The sequence below is a fragment of the Mauremys reevesii genome, linkage group 9, assembly GCF_016161935.1.
Source record: "Mauremys reevesii isolate NIE-2019 linkage group 9, ASM1616193v1, whole genome shotgun sequence".
Lineage (NCBI taxonomy): Eukaryota > Metazoa > Chordata > Testudines > Geoemydidae > Mauremys > Mauremys reevesii.
The window spans coordinates 44,877,808-44,896,572 of NC_052631.1; the positions used below are offsets into that span (position 1 = coordinate 44,877,808).

Sequence of the window (18,765 nt, forward strand, 5' to 3'; positions counted from 1 at the left end):
AGGTCTCTGTATAAACTGACAACTTTGATTTCTAGTGACATCAATCGGCACCTCTCAGTCATGCTAACAGAACAGACTTTAAAATAATTCACAGCTCTACCCCGATATAACACGAATTCGGAATATAATGTGGTAAAGCAGCGGAAAGCCCCGGGCCCTTTAAAGCGCCACCCGAGCCCTGCTGCTTTACTGCATTATATCCAAATTCGTGGGGAGCCCCGGGCCCTTTAAATCCCTGACTGAGCCCTGCTGCTGGAGCTCCGGCGGTGATTTAAAGGACCCGGGGCTCCCCCCAGTGGCTGGAGCACTGGGCCCTTTAAATCACTGCCGGGAAAACTGGTCCAGTCCGGCATGGCGTTCCGGCTCTTGCCGGTACGCCGTAGTGGACTGAACCCGATATAACACGGTCTCACTTATAAGGCGGCAAGATTTTTTGGCTCCCAAGGACCGCGTTATATCGGGGTAGAGGTGTACTTACAAATCCAAGATTAATGATCTTTTCCATCTGCTGTCATTCATGCCTCTCTGCTCATCAGTGTTGTTAAGCAGTTCATTTCTTGTTGTTGCAGTGATCACTGATGGGGCGCTGGATAAGGCAGCTCTTGCAGATGACGTGGGAAGCGAGGAGGATCTGTATGAGGACTTTCGGAGTTCCAGTCACCGCTATGGCCACCCTGGAGGAGGAGGAGAACAACTTGCCATCAATGAGGTATTGCAACTATAGGTCTGTGAAGAAGCAGAAAGGAGTCTGCTTTTGGTTTTTGGTAGTGAGGCATCACCATTGCAATAGTGTCCTGGATAAATGAGTACAGCTCAGTATTCACTTGCTGCGGTCCCCATTTTAATTGCATTATCATCCTAAACTCACATTTGGGTTTTCCGTAGAGCTGCTGGCTCCAGAATTGAAGGAATGCTGATGTGATATAAAATGGAACTGCAGCTCCCTAAACTGTAGGTAACTTCAGCTAGGAGTTCCTCTCTTCTCGTGTGTTTTTAGGCAGAAAGGGACTATACAGACATGAGTGAGCAGCACAGGCTGGAGTACTTTCAGGGGTGGTGTGATCTGAAGTCTGGTAAACATTTTTACTTAGTGGGGCTAGAATGATGATTTTGAAGCCCTTGGAAGGATTGTTCTGAACACGTGTTCAAACCTTTCACCTTGAATGCAAGCTTATATCCAATCAAATAGCACAGTAGTGAAGGGGTTGGTTTTGGCAAACGGTTCTTGTAATGCTGACATCAATTTAATTGCTTGTCTCAAATTAGAACGTGTTCCATAGTCTAACTTGTGTGATGAGTATTAGTCAACACACAGGATCTGTCTGTCTGCAAAAGTACAATGCCCTTGTCTAGTGCATTAAAATAGGAATGCTGCTATGCAGTATTACACAATATATAGAATGTTCTTTCCTTTGGGCAAATTAATAAACATTTCATTGGAAGAGCTGAGGACATGCTCCCTATGAACTACAATACAGACTGCTGCATCGAGTGTGCTGTATGCTCTGCTATCTTTTTCTGACCTGCACAAGATGGAGGGGCACTGATAAAAGGTGTACTATGCTTTCTCAGGGATCAGCTATGGCTGGAATGGTGGTGGCTACACCTTATGCCTGTGTCAGAGGCAGCCATAAAGCTTCTAGGAGCTGTATGAGGAAAAGACTTAGAAAGAGAAGGTACACCACCATTTAAAAACAGTACAGCATATACTCCTTCCAGTACCAGTCTCCCTGCTCTATTGGGAAAGTGGAAGCCTTAGGGCTGCTCTAACTTCCACTCTGCTTTCCACAAGCCCTGTGCATGATAGGGAGCAGAGAATAATTGGAATACAGCATGCTTCAGCTACACTGCTACAATGGAGGTGGGAGCAGGCCCAGCATAGGGTCTCTGTCGTAGTTCTATACCGGTGAGGAGGCTCCTAATGAAAGCAGCTTATGAGGGGCTGTTTCCACCCACTTTACAGCCTCTTCATGCCACCACAGCAGCATAGAACTAAGAATTCATCCCATTACTGTTTTCCCCCTTATTATCAGCGAGTAAACATAAAGAATCTAGAAGAACACCAACGCATCTAATGCTGCGATACAGATGGGAAAACTGGTAGGATAAAACAAGATTTGCCACAAAACTATTGTCTTGCTCAGTTTCCTGTGCTGTTACATCCACTTCACTTTGTAATGAAAGGGAATTGGAAGTGACATGGTACACATGACAGCCCTAGGAATGCATTCGCCCACATTTAGCTGGTACCTGAAGTGTGTTTGGCCAGTAGCCTCTGATATGTTTAGGAGCACAGGAAATGTATTCCACAGCATGTACTGGATACATTTTGAGCTATGGAAGGTGTTTACTGCATTTCCTGATTTTTTCAAGTGCTTGAGTGTGCAACCTAAACATTCTTTTAACATAGTTTTTGTATGTAACTTCCTAGTTCTTGGGAAGAGGGGGAGGTTAAAGAAAAAAGGATAAAATATAATATTGTAGGAATTACAGATATCCTTAAAGAAATCTTTATACCTTGTGATAAATTCTGAAAAATATTTTTTCACTTGGAAATGGTTCTGTTTCTATATCAGATATTCTCTGTATTTAATTTTCCTCATTCTTTTTTACTGAGGAGAAGAGCTTTTTTTCTTAAGAGTTCATTGTCTTTGTTAACTGCTTATCCATCATGTAACTTGGAGTGAGAAAAGGATATTGATTTGTCCAGAGCAGTTGTAACATGCAAAGTTCTTGAAGCATATTTGGATCTGTTGGCATTTCAGATCCATAGACTTATCAGGTCAACCAATCAACATTGGTTATTTGTTTATTGGCCTCTGCCCTGTAAGCTTGTGTATTACAACTTGTTTTGTTGGCCCAATAACAGGTAGCACATTATTTACCTTGTCCGCTGGTTCCGATGGATAATGATTCCATCAATTAGCATTAGCAAAGTGCCTCTCTGCATGATGGCCTTCTGGAATGGCACAGTATGATAGAATACTAATTTCTAATGCAGGGATTTTAATGGACAAATACCAGAAAATTTAGAATGGACATTTCTAACATAAACCTTCCCGATTCCCAGCCATCTTGATGAATTTCAGTGGTGCGTCAAAGCTCATAGCTTCTATAAAATAAAAACATTTCTAGGCAGGCTCTGAAGATTTTCAGTAATAGCCTTGGGGGAATTGCGAGTGGAGAAGCTAAAATATAATCATTTAATAAACTTTTCCAAGCTGTCTTTTCCCTGCTTTATTGAATCTTCATTGGTATTTCATTGGTCTAGAGGAAGGAAACCATGCCAATTTCCTTGCAGATTTCCTCATTCTTAGCTATCTTTAAATAAACAGAGAAAGATTTAAATGTATTTTTAAACATTTGGCAGACCAAACGTTCCTTATTTTTAACTTCATTTTTTATCAGTTTGGGATCAGTAGACAATGGTTGTGGAATGGCAATGAAGCCTTTCATGGAAGTAGAATGACTTATTGACAAAGGGGTTTGAGGGATAGAAGAAAAAGGGAAAGGCTTACAGAGCCCACCTAGGAAGAACTGCTCGAGGATGTGTAGGAGCCAAGAACGAAACCAATCAAAAAGTAATAATAGAGGATGGGCTGGAATTATATGAACCAATTCTTAAGAAAAGAAAAGGGGGAAAATATCTTCTTGGGGGCCCTGTCAAAGCTTTTTCATGAGCAGAGAGAATGTATTTAAAAGAGATTTTTGGTTGAGATTATATTTTTGTTTGGTTTAGTTTTGGGAGTTCCAGGCAACAGATCCACACATATCCAAAGCATGATCAGCTGAAAAATATGGCAGGGGGAAGCTGTATTACTAATGCTGTGTAGTTTTTCAGTCCTCCCATATGGAAACATAATACATTGAACATGTGTAGCTATAAATTACATGAAATGGGAGGCATATCCATTTAATTTAAGCACTGTAAAATTATCTAGAACCTTGACTGGTTTAGGCACAAAATCTGCTTACTCACCCGTACCATGACGGTGACAATAGTGAAGAAAACAATAATATTTTACTTGCTCATCTAATAAAATTAATCAAACTGGGTAAGTAGACTTAGGCATGACTGATTTAGAACATATCAGATCTTAGACAGAGGGCTCATTCTACTTTTTGCTGTGGGGAGCATGTTTCTGCATAAATTGGAAAATTCGCTATTGTACCTGAGCATATCTTTGTTGTTTACTTGATGATTTTTCCAAGATCAACAGCATTGATAGGTTGGGTACAGAGGAAGGAATCAAGCCTCTGGAAATTATCTTTGAATGCAATGACTAAACTGGTCATTTTTTTCTATTTATTTATGTCAATGCACTTAATACATTTGTATGACATCCTGGCCCCATTAAAGTCAATGATAAATCTAATACATAACAGTCAAACTGGGGAGAGGTGTCTAGTGGGGTCTTGCAGGGAATATATCCTAGGTCCAGTACTAGTCAATATTTTTTTTAATGACTTGGATAATTGAGTAGAGTATGCTTGTAAAAATTGCATACACCACTAAGCTGGGAGGGGTTGCTAGCACTTTGGAGGGCAGCATTAGCATTCAAAACTACCTTGACAAATTGGAGAATTGGTCTGAAATCAACAAGATTTAATTCAATATGAATTGTACTTCAGTTGAGAAGAAAAATGTCAACTGCACAATTACAAAATGGGGAATAACTGGGTAGGCAGCAGTACTGCTGAACAGGGGTTATAGTTTATATTATAGTAACAGAAGTGTCATGTGTAAGAAATGGAAGGTAATTGTCCAGCGCTACTCAGCATTGGTGAGGTCTCAGTTGGAGCACTGTGTCCAGTTCTGGGCATCACACTTTAAGAAAGATGTGGCCAAATTGGAAAGAGTCTACAGGAGAGCAACAAAGATGGGGGGGGGAAGGGTTAGAAAACCTGACCTATGAGGAAAGGTTTAGTCTTGTGAAAAGAAGACTGAGGGGGGACCTTCAGATATTTAAGGGCCATTACAAAGAGGATGGTGATCAATTGTTCTGCATGTCCACTGAAGGTAGGATAGTAGGCTTAATCTGAAGCAGAAACTTCCTAAATGTAAGTGTAGTTAAATTTTGGAATAGGCTTCCAAGGGATGCTGTGGAATCCCAGTCACTGGAGGTGTTTAAGAACAGGTTAGACAGACACCTATCAGGGATGGTCTAGGTATACTTGGTCCTGCGTCAGCACCAGGGGATGGACTAGATGACCTCTCCAGGTCCATTCCAGCCCTACATTTCTATCATTCTGTGATCATGCCATATAGTTTAGATCAGTGATTCTCAACCGGGGGTCCATGGCCCATTGCGGCCACTTGGACCCCCGAGCCCTGGCACCCAGCAGCTGAAGCTTGGAGTCCCAAGCTCCAGCACCCTGCAGGGTGGAAGTCCCGTGATCCCCTGGGGCAGCTAGAACCCAGCGCCCCATGGGGCTGAAGCCCTGAGTCCCAGCGCCCCACGGAGCTGAAGCTCTGAGCCCAGGTGCCCCAAGCCCTAGCAGGAAGCCACCCTGCAGGGCAGAAGCCTGGAGCCCCCCAACCCATGGGGCTCCCAAGCACTGCCCCAGTGTTGTGGGGCAGACGCTCCTCCCTCCCCAAGCAGCTAAAGCCCAAAGGCTTCCCCTGGGCCATGGAATTTTTATAGCAGGTTGCGGGGGCTCCAAAAGAAAAAGGTTGAGAACCCCTAGTTTAAATCACCAGTTTTGCAATATTTTGCATACGTATTATTTGTTGTTTCATTGGCTTCAGTTAAGAAACACATTGATCAATACACCCAGAAAATATGTATAATGCTTCTTTTTAACAAAATAACTAATGCATAGAAAAGAGATTTCTTTCATGGTATGGGGTATGAATTATGTGCCTCACTCTATAAAAGAGGTAAATACTAGGGCTGTCGTGATTAAAAAAATGAATCACAATTAATCGTGCAATTAATCGTATTGTTAAGCAATAATAGAATACAATTTATTTAAATATTTTTCAATGTTTTCTACATTTTCAAATATATTGATTTCAATTACAACACACAATACAAAATGTACAGTGCTCACTTTATTTTTGATTACAAGTATTTGCACTGTAAAAAACCAAAAGAAATAGTATTTTTCAATTCACTTAATACAAGTACTGTAGTGCAATCTCTTTATCATTAAAGTTGAACTTACAAATGTAGAATTATGTGCAGAAAATAGGTGCATTCAAAAATAAAACAATGTAAAACTTTAGAGCCTGCAAGTCCACTCAGTCTTACTTCTTGTTCAGCAAATCACTCAGACAAACAAGTTTGTTTACATTTGCAGGAGATAATGCTGACCACTTCTTGTTTCCAATGTCACCTGAAAATGAGAACAGGCATTCTCATGGTGCTGTTGTAGCCGGCGTCACAAGATATTTACATACCAGATGTGCTAAAGATTGATACATCCCGTCATGCTTCAACCACCATTCCAGCGGACATATGTCCATGCTGATGATGGGTTCTGATGGATAACAATCCAAAGCAGTGCGGACCGACGCATGTTCATTTTCATTATCTGAGTCCTGTGCCACCAGCAGAAGGTTGATTTTCTTTTTTGGTGGTTCAGGTTCTGTAGTTTCCTCATCGGAGTGTTTCTCTTTTAAGACTTTTGAAAGCATGCTCCATACCTCATCCGTCTCAGATTTTGGAAGGCACTTCAGATTCTTAAAGATTCTCGAAATCTTACATTGGTACCTTCTTTGCGTTTTGTCAAATCTATAGTGAAAATGTTCTTAAAACGAACAACATGTGCTGGGTCATCATCAGAGACTGCTATAACTTGAAATATATGGTAGAATGCAGGTAAAACAGAGCTGGTGACATAAAATTCTCCCCCAAGAAGTTCAGTCACAAATTTAATTAACACGTTATTCTTTTAAAGAGCGGCATCAGCATGGAAGCATGTCCTCTGGAATGGTGGCTGAAGCATGAAGGGGTATATGAATGTTTAGCATATCTGGCAAGTAAATACCTTGCAATGCCGGCTACAAAAGTACCATGCAAATGCCTGTTCTCACTTTCTGTTGACATTGTAAATAAGAAGAGGGCAGCATTATCTCCTGTAAATGTAAACAAACTTGTTTGTCTTAGCGATTGGCTGAACAAGAAGTAGGACTGAATGGACTTTGTTTCACTTTTGAGTGCAGTTATGTAACAAAAACAGTCTACATTTTTAAGTTGCACTTTCATAACACAGAGATTGCACTACAGTACTTCTATGAGGTGAACTGAAAAATACTATTTTTGTTTACCTTTCACAGTGCAAATATTTGTAATCAAGAATAAGATACACTTTGATTTCAGTTACAACACAGAATACAATATATATAAAAATGTAGAAAAAATCCAAAATATTTAATAAATTTGAATTGGTATTCTGTTGTTTAACAATGCGATTAATTGTGATTAATTTTTGTAATCATGATTACTTTTTTTTAGTTAATCACATGAGTTAACTGTGGTTAATCGACAACCCTAATAAATACAGTAATGGAAACTGGAATTTGATTCTAAAACTTAGTTTTTATAATTGCATCTTTAGTCATTCCATGGGATTCAGCTGTGTAACACCATTACCAAAACAGGTTAAGTTACCATCAAATAATTCAGGTAAATTTCAATATTACGGAAGACTGCATAAACAATAACTAATGTACACAGTATAGTCCATAGCATTTAAGAATAATACATCTAGAATCCTTAAGATATTTTGTTTATTATATACCTATCATACACTTCATAAGTGAAAATTTGAAGAAAAAAAAAAGTCTTTAAAACATACCATTCTCCATGTAACATTTTGCCTCGAAAGGATATAATCAATCTCAAGGATACAAAATAATTTGGGAAAGAAATTGTCAGACCAGACTTCCAGCCATAACATACATAATTAGATAGATCAATCTTTTGGAAGTGATACAACTGTGTTCATGCATATAGTCTAGGAGAGATGATTTATTGTCTCTTTTATGTCTTCATGTGAGTATATTGTTCTCTCAACTGATAGCCAGACTCTAAAGCAAACGTAGCTCGATAACAAATGCTCTCCCTCCCTCCTTCTGCTGGCTCAAGTTCCTGTTTGCAGATCCCACATGTTTCTGTGGCCAAGATTTGAACAGAGACAACTATGGTTTGTAAGCAGCAATCATTCATTTAGAAGCAGCAAAGAATCCTGTGGCACCTTATAGACTAACAGACGTTTTGCAGCATGAGCTTTCGTGGGTGAATAATCATTTATTTATTAGACACCAATGGTGCTCAACGCTGTAAAGGACAAGAAATAGACAGTTTCTTCCCTGAGGACCCTGTAGTCTAAGGCTCAGATCCAGTAAAGAGGTGAGCATATAAGTAACTTTACACGTGTGAGCAGTCCCATTGAAATCACTGGGACTACTCATATGCTTAAAGTTAAGCGCATGCATACACGTTTGCAGCAACATGTTCTAAAAACTCTTTGCATTTTCAGATTTGTGTGTGTGTGTGTGTAAGAGAGATTCTTAAATGTGCAAACTTTTAATAGTTCATCAGAGATATTTTTGCATTTTATTTAAAAAAGTTTCAGTATATGCAAATGATTCATGGCATATACTGTGGGCCAGATCCTTAGCTGTACTCATCACATGTCCAGAGAATCTGATTAGGGAGCTAGGACAGGTTTCTCAGGCAGCTGTCAAGACACCTTTTTGCACTCTCAGTCCTGGGGCAGCCACAGGTGGTTCCGGGCTGCTCTAAGTTACACTGTTCGGAGGAATCCCACAGGGACCTCTCTACCAGCTGAGGATCAGACAGAACACTGTGTGCTATGGTCCTGCCTGGTTCTGCTCCTCGTTTTGCCCCCTCCTCTACAACAAGAGATGAGGAGTTGGTGATGTAAAGCAGACTATGCCTGCTTTATGCAAGTTGAGCATTATCCTAGGCTCTTTAGGGCAGGGAAATCCTCGTCAGCCTTTCTAGGGCAGGCTTATAATTTCTTTGCACCCTTCCAGTCATGTAAAAGGCCACGTGTCTTGCCCTGTATGTATATACATACATATGTGTATGTATGTATATGAGATTTCTGTATACAAATACACACAAATTGACATTAATTCCACCCAATCACTGTTTTCATTTTAATGATGTAGAAAGTTTTGAATCAAGCTTCACCCCCAGGCTTTTCCTCAATAGCATCCTCATTCTCTCAGATTCATTCCTAACAAAAAAAAAAAAAACCAGCAACTCCTAACTCTGCTTCTTGGTGGCAGGGGAAGACTAAAGAGAGAGCCAGTGCCGGGTTTACAATGGCACCATGGAGCCAGGCCCATGCTGAGAAGGGGCCCCAGCCTGCTCTGATTGCACTGCACCCGGAGACCCTGCCAGCCTGCTGGTTACCCCGCACCCCGCCCACCACTTGCTTCTCTTGGCCTGCCCGCAGAGGGCTCCTCTTCAGCCCCTAGCCCCACCCACCAGCTTCACTCTGCCCCCTGCACCTCCAGCTCCGGGCAGTCTCTGCTTCCCACCACCTGTGGGGCCCCACTTGTCTCCCTGGAGCTGAGCCGCCTGGGACTGGTGCAGAAGCCTGGCCTGTCTCAGCCAGTTGGGGCAGGGGACAGTGTGGGGGACTTCCTTGGGCCCCTCCAGGCAAGTCAGTCCTGAGGGAGCCCAGCCGGGTCAGGCCCTGGCCTGGCTGATTGTGCCACTCCCAAGGGGCCGGAGTGATTCCCCACCCCGGGACCAGCCTTCGCTGCACTGCCGTCTCAGTCGCCTCCCAGCAGGGCCAGTGAGTGCAGCCGGGAGGCAGGACGTTGGGGAGTGGGTGTCTGGAGGTCCTGGAGGAGTGGGTCTCTGGAGGGCCTGGGGGGTGCCGCTGGGTTGTGAGGGGGTGGGGAAGATCTGTGTGTGCTGGGGCACTAGGGAGTGGGGGTTCTGTGGGGGTGCTGGGCAGTTGTGGTGGGGCTGTGGGCAGGGGGCTCTGGGCAGGGGTGGTGGTGTGCAGGGCGCTGTGCATTTGTGGCAGGGTCTGGGGGGGTGCTGTGCATAGTGGGTCCAGGTTGTGTTCTGGTGTTGGGTGTGTGGGCTGTGTGGCATGGCATGGGCCCACCCCTGAGGGGTAGAGGCATGCTGGCAGCACAGAGCTGGGCCGGCCATTTTGCATCTGGCAACTGCCGGTTTGTAAATAGTGCCCTCGCACTGGGCTGGGCGAAGTGGGGCCGCCCCTGCCATGCCATGTCCCATTGCCACTGGTCTGCCCTCGCTCCAGGGACCGACCCCACCATGGGGGCCTACAAATATGTTTGGCGCCGGGCCCACAAAAGGTGAATCCGGCCCTGGAAAGAGCACTGTCATTTTTAATTCAGAGCAGGTGTTGAGATATTTCAGTAATGAGGGGGGGGGTCCATCTAAGTATCTAGATAAAGAATTAGTGATTCATGATGATATTCTCTGCACTGGCCAGTTGCCTCTAATGTAAACTAAACTTAAAGGACACAACAGAATGGGCAGTTTCTCTGCTTTTTCCCCACAGACATTAAAATGGCTAAAGATTAGATGTCTGTCTGTGTCTGGAAAACAAACCTAAAAAAGTCTCTCAAAAGAAAACACCCAAGATAGAGCAGTGTCTTTTGAAATGTTTATGCCAATCTCATGTGAGCTATTAAATTGTAAAGGCTGTAGCAGCTTTGTTAGGCTTGACAATGACAATGCAAGTACTAGGGGATACTGTTAATAACTTCTGTTCTTTGCTAGTATTAAATGCATTCCTAGTTTGGGGAGATGGGGGGGAGAGATGAGCACCCTATCACAGAATACTTCTTCCCTTTGGGGAAAAATATTCAAACAGATTTTTAATTCCAAAAGCTTTTTGTGCCAAAACACCTTGCAGTCTGTCTGTACATTACCCAGCATTTCTATAGGTTTTTAAAACTGATCACTTAGTCATATGGGACTCCTCCCAAAATTTAATCTAACCATTGCCACAATAACAGAATCAGAAAAATGGTTTGTTAATTGTTCAAAACAATTACTAGTGCCCTGGAGAGATGGTAGCTTCTTCACAGTTAAGGCTGTAGTCAACTTCCATTATAAAACTTCATTTTCATACTCCATAAAAATCTCTAGTTTATTACCCAGCATTAGCTAGGAATATTGATTTGGGCTGAAAATCCCCAGGTGAACTCTGTAGCAAAGACTCCTGTGTGCTACTGCTAAACCTGAACCATTCTCCTGTGCAGTAGCAAGTTGTGGTTTGGAGCCAATATGTGTCCACACTGCTCTGTCACCAGCATAACACCTAACATCAAGGGAAATATTTGTTCTTAAGAAGACACAAAGAGTTTGGCCCTGTCTACCTCAGAAAAAATAATATGACCATAGTTAGGTTTGTAGTACAGGGGTAGTGTACCAGTGTGCAACAGGCAAGGCTAGCTTCCAAGTTATTACTGATACAGCCCCACCCATACTATGCCAGTACTAAGTACAGTTAGTGGAGTAGAATGGGTCTCCTAGTTAAAGAAGCACATGTAGTAGCTGGTGGGAGCACAAGAGGTTTGGATGTTTCTGTACATATGGTCTCTGGAAGTAATTTGAAAGAGTAGGAAAGCACTTGGTGAATGTTGATTTAGGCAGTTCTGAACGTAAGTGTTAACATGGAAGCAGGAGGGAATTTATCTGGAACAAATTGGTTTTCATACCAACTTTTCTATCTCAAACTTCTTTTGGGGATGGTTTTACTGACAGAAAAATTCTGAGATTATTTTTCCTCCAGTTCTGACTGAGAAGCTATTTTTCCTTTTGCCTCTTGCACTGTAGAATCTGTTTGAATCCTATGGCAGAGAAACAAAAGTCTTTGTGACTCATTCCTGACTTCTGGAACTTCAGAGAGTATTATTTATCCCCTGGCAGACCCTCCCTTGTGGCTTTAGTGACCTTTGGGATAAAAGGCCAGTGCTGCAGGGATTGAGGACAATGGGAGCAGAACTGGCCTGAGTTTGGGGGCAAAGGCAGCAAAGCTCCAGAGCGCTTTAATGTAATAAAAGGATTAGAAGGTGCCTTTATATCACATTTGATTCTTTTGATTAAAGCAGCAAACTGAAGGAGCTACAGACCGAGGGGGTGTTAGTGTCACAATAGAGTTCTTTAAGGGCTGATTCAGTTCTCATTGAAGTTAATGGAAAGATTTCTGTTCCCTTCAGAGGGCTTTGTTTCAAGCCCCATTAGATTACCCTGACCATATGCTTTGCGTGTTGTTATTCGCTTGCTGGTCAGGTGATTCATGTCTGCTACTCCCATTAGAATGAATAGAAGTTACTTGTATTAACCCCATTACTCCCTCACCCATACACATACGTCTGTGACCCTGAAGGGAAAATAGCTTCCTTTGTCTCTGCCTGTATATAACCTTGGTCTAGACTGATAAATCTCCACATGTTGCATATCTGTGAAGCAGACTCATGGAGACATTTAATCATTGGCCAGATCCTCTGGTGGAGTAAATTGAGCCTCAGCTGCATTCATTGGAGTTGCACTGATTTATGCCAGTTCAGAATCTGGTCCCCAGTGTCTTTGTTTAGATTTAGATGTTTGAGGTGGGTGATAGTGGTCCTGTAGAATGTTTTGTTTTGTTTTCAACTGCTCCCCCAACTCATTTCAGATTTTATCCTTTCCCAAAGTCCTTGCATCTGGCCAGCCCATCTTCTCACCAGTGGCGTAGCCAGGTTTTAACAGCAGGGGGAGCAAGCAAACATAAAAAAGGCGCCCCCCCCCTTGGCTCCTCCTCCGGCCATGCCCCTTGGCTCCTCCGGCCACGCCGTGCCCCCTCCCCCCCTTGGCTGGCTCCTGCGGCCATGCTGCGCCCCCCCGGCCATGCTGCCCCCCCTCCCCCATGGCTGTACAGGGAGGCTGGCAGAGGATGGAGGTACGAGGGGAGGTGAAGGGGAGGGAAAGGCAGGGGCATGGGGTACATGGGAGGGGTACACGGGGCATGGAGCTTGGGGAGGGGTTACCGGGAATGGGATGGGCTGGAGTCCCCGGGGCTCTCTGTGCAGAGGGGGCTGGAGCTGCCCCAGGACCGGGAGAGCCTGGGAGGGGCTCACCGCGTGCACCACCAGCCCAGCTCAGTGCTGGCCCTACCTCTTGTGGGGTGGGGGAAGAAGGCAGCGAGCCCTGCCAGGCGCAGTCCGAGCGAGCTGCTTCCACGCCGGCCTGCTGCAGCCGCCCGCCCCACAGCTCCTTCGGCCGCGTTGCTGGCAGTGCTGGCCGGCAGGCGCCACTTCCACCCCGCCATCAGCTATCTCCCTCCTGCTGGGAGAGACAGCTGATCGGCGGGGGCGGGGCAGAAGCTGGGCAGGCCATTCAGAGCGGAGCCCGTGAGGCGCTGCTTTTTTTAAAATGTGGGGAGGAGAAGCAGCTGCTTCTGATGCATCCCACTAGCTACGCTACTGCTTCTCACCAAGTGGACCAGTCACTATGACTCTCTGAACAGATGGAGGGAGGTAACTCACTCCTTCCCCTGAATGTGCTGTCTCAGGGCGGGTCTACATTATAAATTTAGATCGATCCAGCAATATGGCTTGAGGTATGAAAAATCCACACCCTGAGCAGTGTAGTTAAGCCGACCTAAGTCCCCGAGTAGACAGCACTAGATGACAGTAGAATTCTTCCATTGACCAAGCTACCACCTGTCAAGGAGGTGGATTACCTTTGCCGATGGGAGAACCCCTCCCATTGGCATAGTAGTGTCTACACTGAAATGCTACAGTGGTGCAGCTGTGCCACTATAGCATTTTCTGTGCAGACATATCATCAGCAAATTTCTCAGCCCCTCATGGATATTTTGCTTGTAATACAAACAAGAATGACTTATTTATTTACCATAGGTTAGAGGAGGAGTCATATATCAGTAGAGTCACAAAGCAACAATTTCTGCAGTCGGCATTGTTGATCTGTTTGAAAGCTACATTCTGGCGTGTTTATGGGGGAATCATCAAGAGCTGTGTATCTTGTTATTGACTGTTTCTTGGGCAAAACAAATGGGGCACATTACCAGGAACAGCCTGTCATTATTTGTTCTTCAGTGCATGTTACTTTGCTGCATTTTCCCAAACTTGTTGGCCTGAATAGAGGCTTCAGTAGTTGCTAGACTGAAAAAGGTGACTTGGACCAATACATTTCTCTCCATCAAATTTCTGAGTCTAGCTTTTTTGCTTGGTAACATTTCCTCTAGTCTAGTAGTCTCTTTCTTGAGCACAACTCATTTATGTTATTGCCTTCAAATAACCTATTCACTCAAACACTCCAGAGAGCTCAGACTTTTTCCAGTTTTTTAAATTCCGTCAAAGGCTGGTGAAAAGGATTGCCACGCAAGCTTTACTGTATATTTAGGTCCCAACCAAATTCTTGGCCATGAAAAGCATATCACGGACCGTAAAATCTGGTCTGCCCCTGTGAAACCTGGTCTTCTGTGTTCTTTTACCCTATGCCATACAGATTTCACAGGGAAGACCAGCGTTTCTCAAATTGGGAGTCCTGACCCAAAAGGGAGTTGCCGGGGGGTTACAAAGTTATTTTAGGAGGGGTGTCCTGGTATTGCCACCCTTACTTCTGCGCTGCCTTCAGAGCTGGGTGGCTGGAGAGCGGTGGCTGTTGGCCGGGCGCCAGCAGAAGTGCAGAAGTAAGGGTGGCAATACCATACCAGGCCACCCTTACTTCTGCACTGCTGCCTTCAGAGCTGGGTGGCCAGAGAGTGATGTCTGCTGACTGAGGACCCAGCTCTGTAGGCAGCAGTGCGGAAGCAAGGGTGGCAATACCATACCATGCTGCTGGCAGCAGCTCTGCCTTCAGAGATGGGCTCTTGGCCAACAGCCGCTGCAATCCAGCTACACAGCTCTGAAGGCAGTGCTGCCATCATTAGCAGTACAGAAGTAAGGGTAGCAGTACTTCAAACCCCTCTACAATAACCTTACAACATCCCGACAACTGTTTTTTTTTTGGATCAGCATCCTACAATTACAACACCATGAAATTTTAGATTTAAATAGCTGAAATCATGAAAATTAAGATTTTTAAAATTGTATGATTGTGAAATTGCCAAAGTGGACCATGAATTTGGTAGGGCCTTATGTATATTACTGTGATGGTTCTCGGGCTACCCAGGACTGTGAGTCACCTTGTTACCCCCTGCCTCCAGCATAAGGGAGACTTGCTTATGCTTAACTGGGTGTCAGCTTCCTGATACCACTAGCCTATTAGCTACCCAAGCACTCTCTTCAGGACAATGTCAACCCTCATTTTGCTTTGCAGATTAACAATAGGTGCATCCCGTTCACTAAGCTCCTTTGAAGCGTTTCCCTATAGTGTTCAGCCCTTTATCCACTGGACACGCTCAGAAATACCTGGTCTGCTGTCCCTGAGGGAACAGTGCGCACACAGCTTGTATGATTCAATTTGGGATCAGCACCTAGCTTAATATCACAGCACTGAGATATATTTATAGTGAAAACAAGGATGAGTTGAGCAAAGGTTCAAGAGATAGTGAGTGAGGATAATGGAAACAAAAAGTTACATATAAAAAAAATACCATGCTTTCTAGAGACTAGACTTAACAGGCTAACCTTCTGTCTGATGTTTCTCACCCCAAATATCCTCTGCAGTGTTTCAGACAAGCCAGGTTATGATTCTATTTCTATGAGTGTAAATGCACTGCCCAGTTACTTCTTAGGTACCAGATGACGGGATTTCTTCTTTGTTCCCCAAATACAGTCTAGCAAACCTTTGAAGTGTATCACAAGATAAGATTCTCATCCTCTGCTGTGTGCCCTTCCTTGTTGGCATCATCTTTCTCTATTGAATTCATATATAAATGTGCCTCCATTATGTTGCTTACAATGCTTAATATACATGCTGCTGCTTCTTCTCGTGTCCTTGTCACAGACTAGATGTTTTTCCGGAACTGTGCACAAGCAATGGCTTTTTCCATCGCTGCAGCAAGGTCCTCCTTTGTACAGGTCTCCCCAAAGAGTCAGCAAACAAGCAGGATGCTCCATGGTCTGCACCCTGCCACACTCACCTATATTGTGTCAATAAAATAGCCCAATTTATTCATATTAGTCTTTGATCTGCCAGTTTGCATGCACAGGTGGTTCAGACATCACCACATTGACCAGTCTATATCAGCCCCTCCGGGAAAGTCCTCCTGGGGTTCCAGATCTATTTCAGTGCATCCAACTGTGTGTAGTCTTTCATTCCATAACCTCAATTGTGCCTTGCCAGCTGTCATATCCAAAGGCACAAAACTGGTTATAAAACTCTTTCATGATTTAAGGCATTTGATTATTCCTGTGTGACCATATAATGGATGCCTTGGAACTTCCGTCTGCCAGGATCTTTCCCTTGGGCTTGCTACCTTTCTCCTGATATCAAGTGGTGCAATGCCAGCCGGTAAGGACTGGCTATCCTTTGGTGTTGGCTTTAGACATCCTGTTGTTCTACTACACCTGTTGCTTAAAACAGGGTCTAATTTCTTAGCATGGACAGATTGTTCCCACAGTGGACATGCATATTCTACTATGGAGAAGCACAAGTTGATAGCAGTGGTTCGCAAAGTAACTGTACATGCTGACAGAGAGACAGGTGAATAAGAATCTTTTGTCTGACAGAAAACCTGCTTCTGCATCTCTGCTGTTACACAGAAGATAAGAACAATGTACATACATAGCTTCTACATAGTATCTCTGTACATACATTTCACCTTGATATCCACGACCAGCGTGACCCTGGCTTTCATTTAAGACTTCACGTGACATTCTTTGGTGAACCAGAATGTACATACCAGAATCAGGACCTTCTTGTAACCCCTTTCCTGACTGGCATTGTGGGATCCCTGGGGTCACAATAACATGCCAGCTGTGTATACTTTACAGCACTGTTTGGTGTAATGGCCTTCAGTATTTTCCACATACAGAACTGGCACGATTGGGATATTCACAGGTGGGCAACAAGACAAGGCAGTGAGCAGTGAGCGTCATGGCAGTTCTCTGACCTGAATTGTAGTAAAACACATTGTCTAAAGAAAAGAGATACATAAATGCTCATTCTTTCTACTGGGTAGTGTCATTTAAATATGCTGAACATCACAAAACTAAATTGCTTGCTTGAAAACCCTTATATAATCAGAGAGAGCAAGAGGGAGGGACGGAGGGCAAGAACTATGCCTTCATTAGAGACTTTGAAGACTTTCTACTACAGAGGTCTGAAGGTGAAAGGTCTCCTTCAAAACTGATTCTGGCTTCTAGATTATCCCCAGTTAAGATTTTTTCTTCATACAAGGGATGTCCCCTGTAGAGAACTGCTCCAAAGTGGGATTATTACATCTTTCTCCAACCTTGAATAAATTGTTGGTGGGCTGGAGTTGTTGCCACTTTCAGAAAGTGAGGAGGAACCAAAGGTATAGAAATGTCACCAAAATCCTTTAATTTTTGAGGATTTCACTTATAACTACATGGTTGAAATGGCTGAATGTCATACCCTTCACCCCCACCCCATCCAACAATCTCTAAATCTGTGGATCATACAGAGAAATCCGCAGACTAGCTTATTGTCCTTTGACAACCAATGTACCATATCTTAGCACTCTAGTAATGAAGCCATCTGTAATATACTAATGGGAGAACACCTATAAATTGTCCAGTGCAGTACTGGCTGTAGAAACTGAATTAAGCCATGTCATACTAGCTAGAGAACATGCTGTGATTTATCTGGAATGATGAGAAACAACTTTCTCACAGTGTGCTAGTATCAGTGGCCATGGAACATTACAGACTGTAAACTTCTGAGGGCATTCTGGACCTATACAAATTGTTTTCCATTATGAAAATGTTTGGCCACGTGCAATTTAAACAGCTGAACTTTTTCCATTCTGACACTTTTAGGCCCTGGCTCAATCGTGAATTACTAGTTACTGCTAATTACTAATTACTACTTACATTGATTCCTGAGAGCTAATTGAGCACACATGCAAAATTTCACTGTTCCACTTTGCTCCACTATCTACCTTTAAGCAATGATCAACATCCTTGTAATAAGGAACATTTTATCTTTATTACAGATGCTGTAGGTAGCACTGCCTATGATCAAGGTTGCCTGACACTTTCTATTATAAGTCCCTGTTTTTAGAAACAGGACTAGATCAAAGCACGTTAATAAACTTTTAATGCCCATCAGCAGGTCCACACAGACAGTTAGACAGGAGCAGCAGGCTACTGTGAGGTAAATTTACACCCCAGCTTGCCATGATTGTTTGTGTAGACAAGCCCTTAATTGTAGCATTTCTTTATTTTGACGCTTGGCCTTGCTACCTTAATATTCTTTTAATATAGTTATTTTTATGTAATTAATTTTTAATTGGGTGTTAATAAATTACGCAATAAGCCTGTTTCTTTTGATGATTTGTAGCACACAAGTTATTTGTAGTACCTGAAGTATAAAGGGGCCCAAACTAACCCCAAATCAAGTACATGAAAAGTCAATGGGATTTTCTTTTTCTGCTTTGCCGCTCCGGCCGCTCCACAGGTTTTTCTGTGTGTGTGTGTGTGTTTGTGTGTGTGCGCGCTTTGCCACTCCGGCCGCCCCATAGGGTTTGTGTGTGTGTGTGTGTGTGTGTGTGTGTGCGCGCGCGTGCAAAAAAGCCAGAGCCAGCCCTGCATATTATTTACATGCTGGGCCATATTCTCAGTTGATGTAAATTGCTTTGGCTTCATTGACTTCAGCAGAG

At 43.5% G+C, this 18,765-nt stretch overlaps 1 protein-coding gene across 1 annotated transcript in view; it reads left to right on the plus strand.

The window, feature by feature from the left end:
* Window positions 1-18,765, plus strand: part of ARHGEF4 (Rho guanine nucleotide exchange factor 4) — a 330,462-nt gene that overhangs the window by 251,383 nt on the left and 60,314 nt on the right. The window contains 1 exon segment of the mRNA XM_039487676.1: window positions 570-709. Within this exon segment, the coding sequence (XP_039343610.1) occupies window positions 570-709 (140 nt within the window).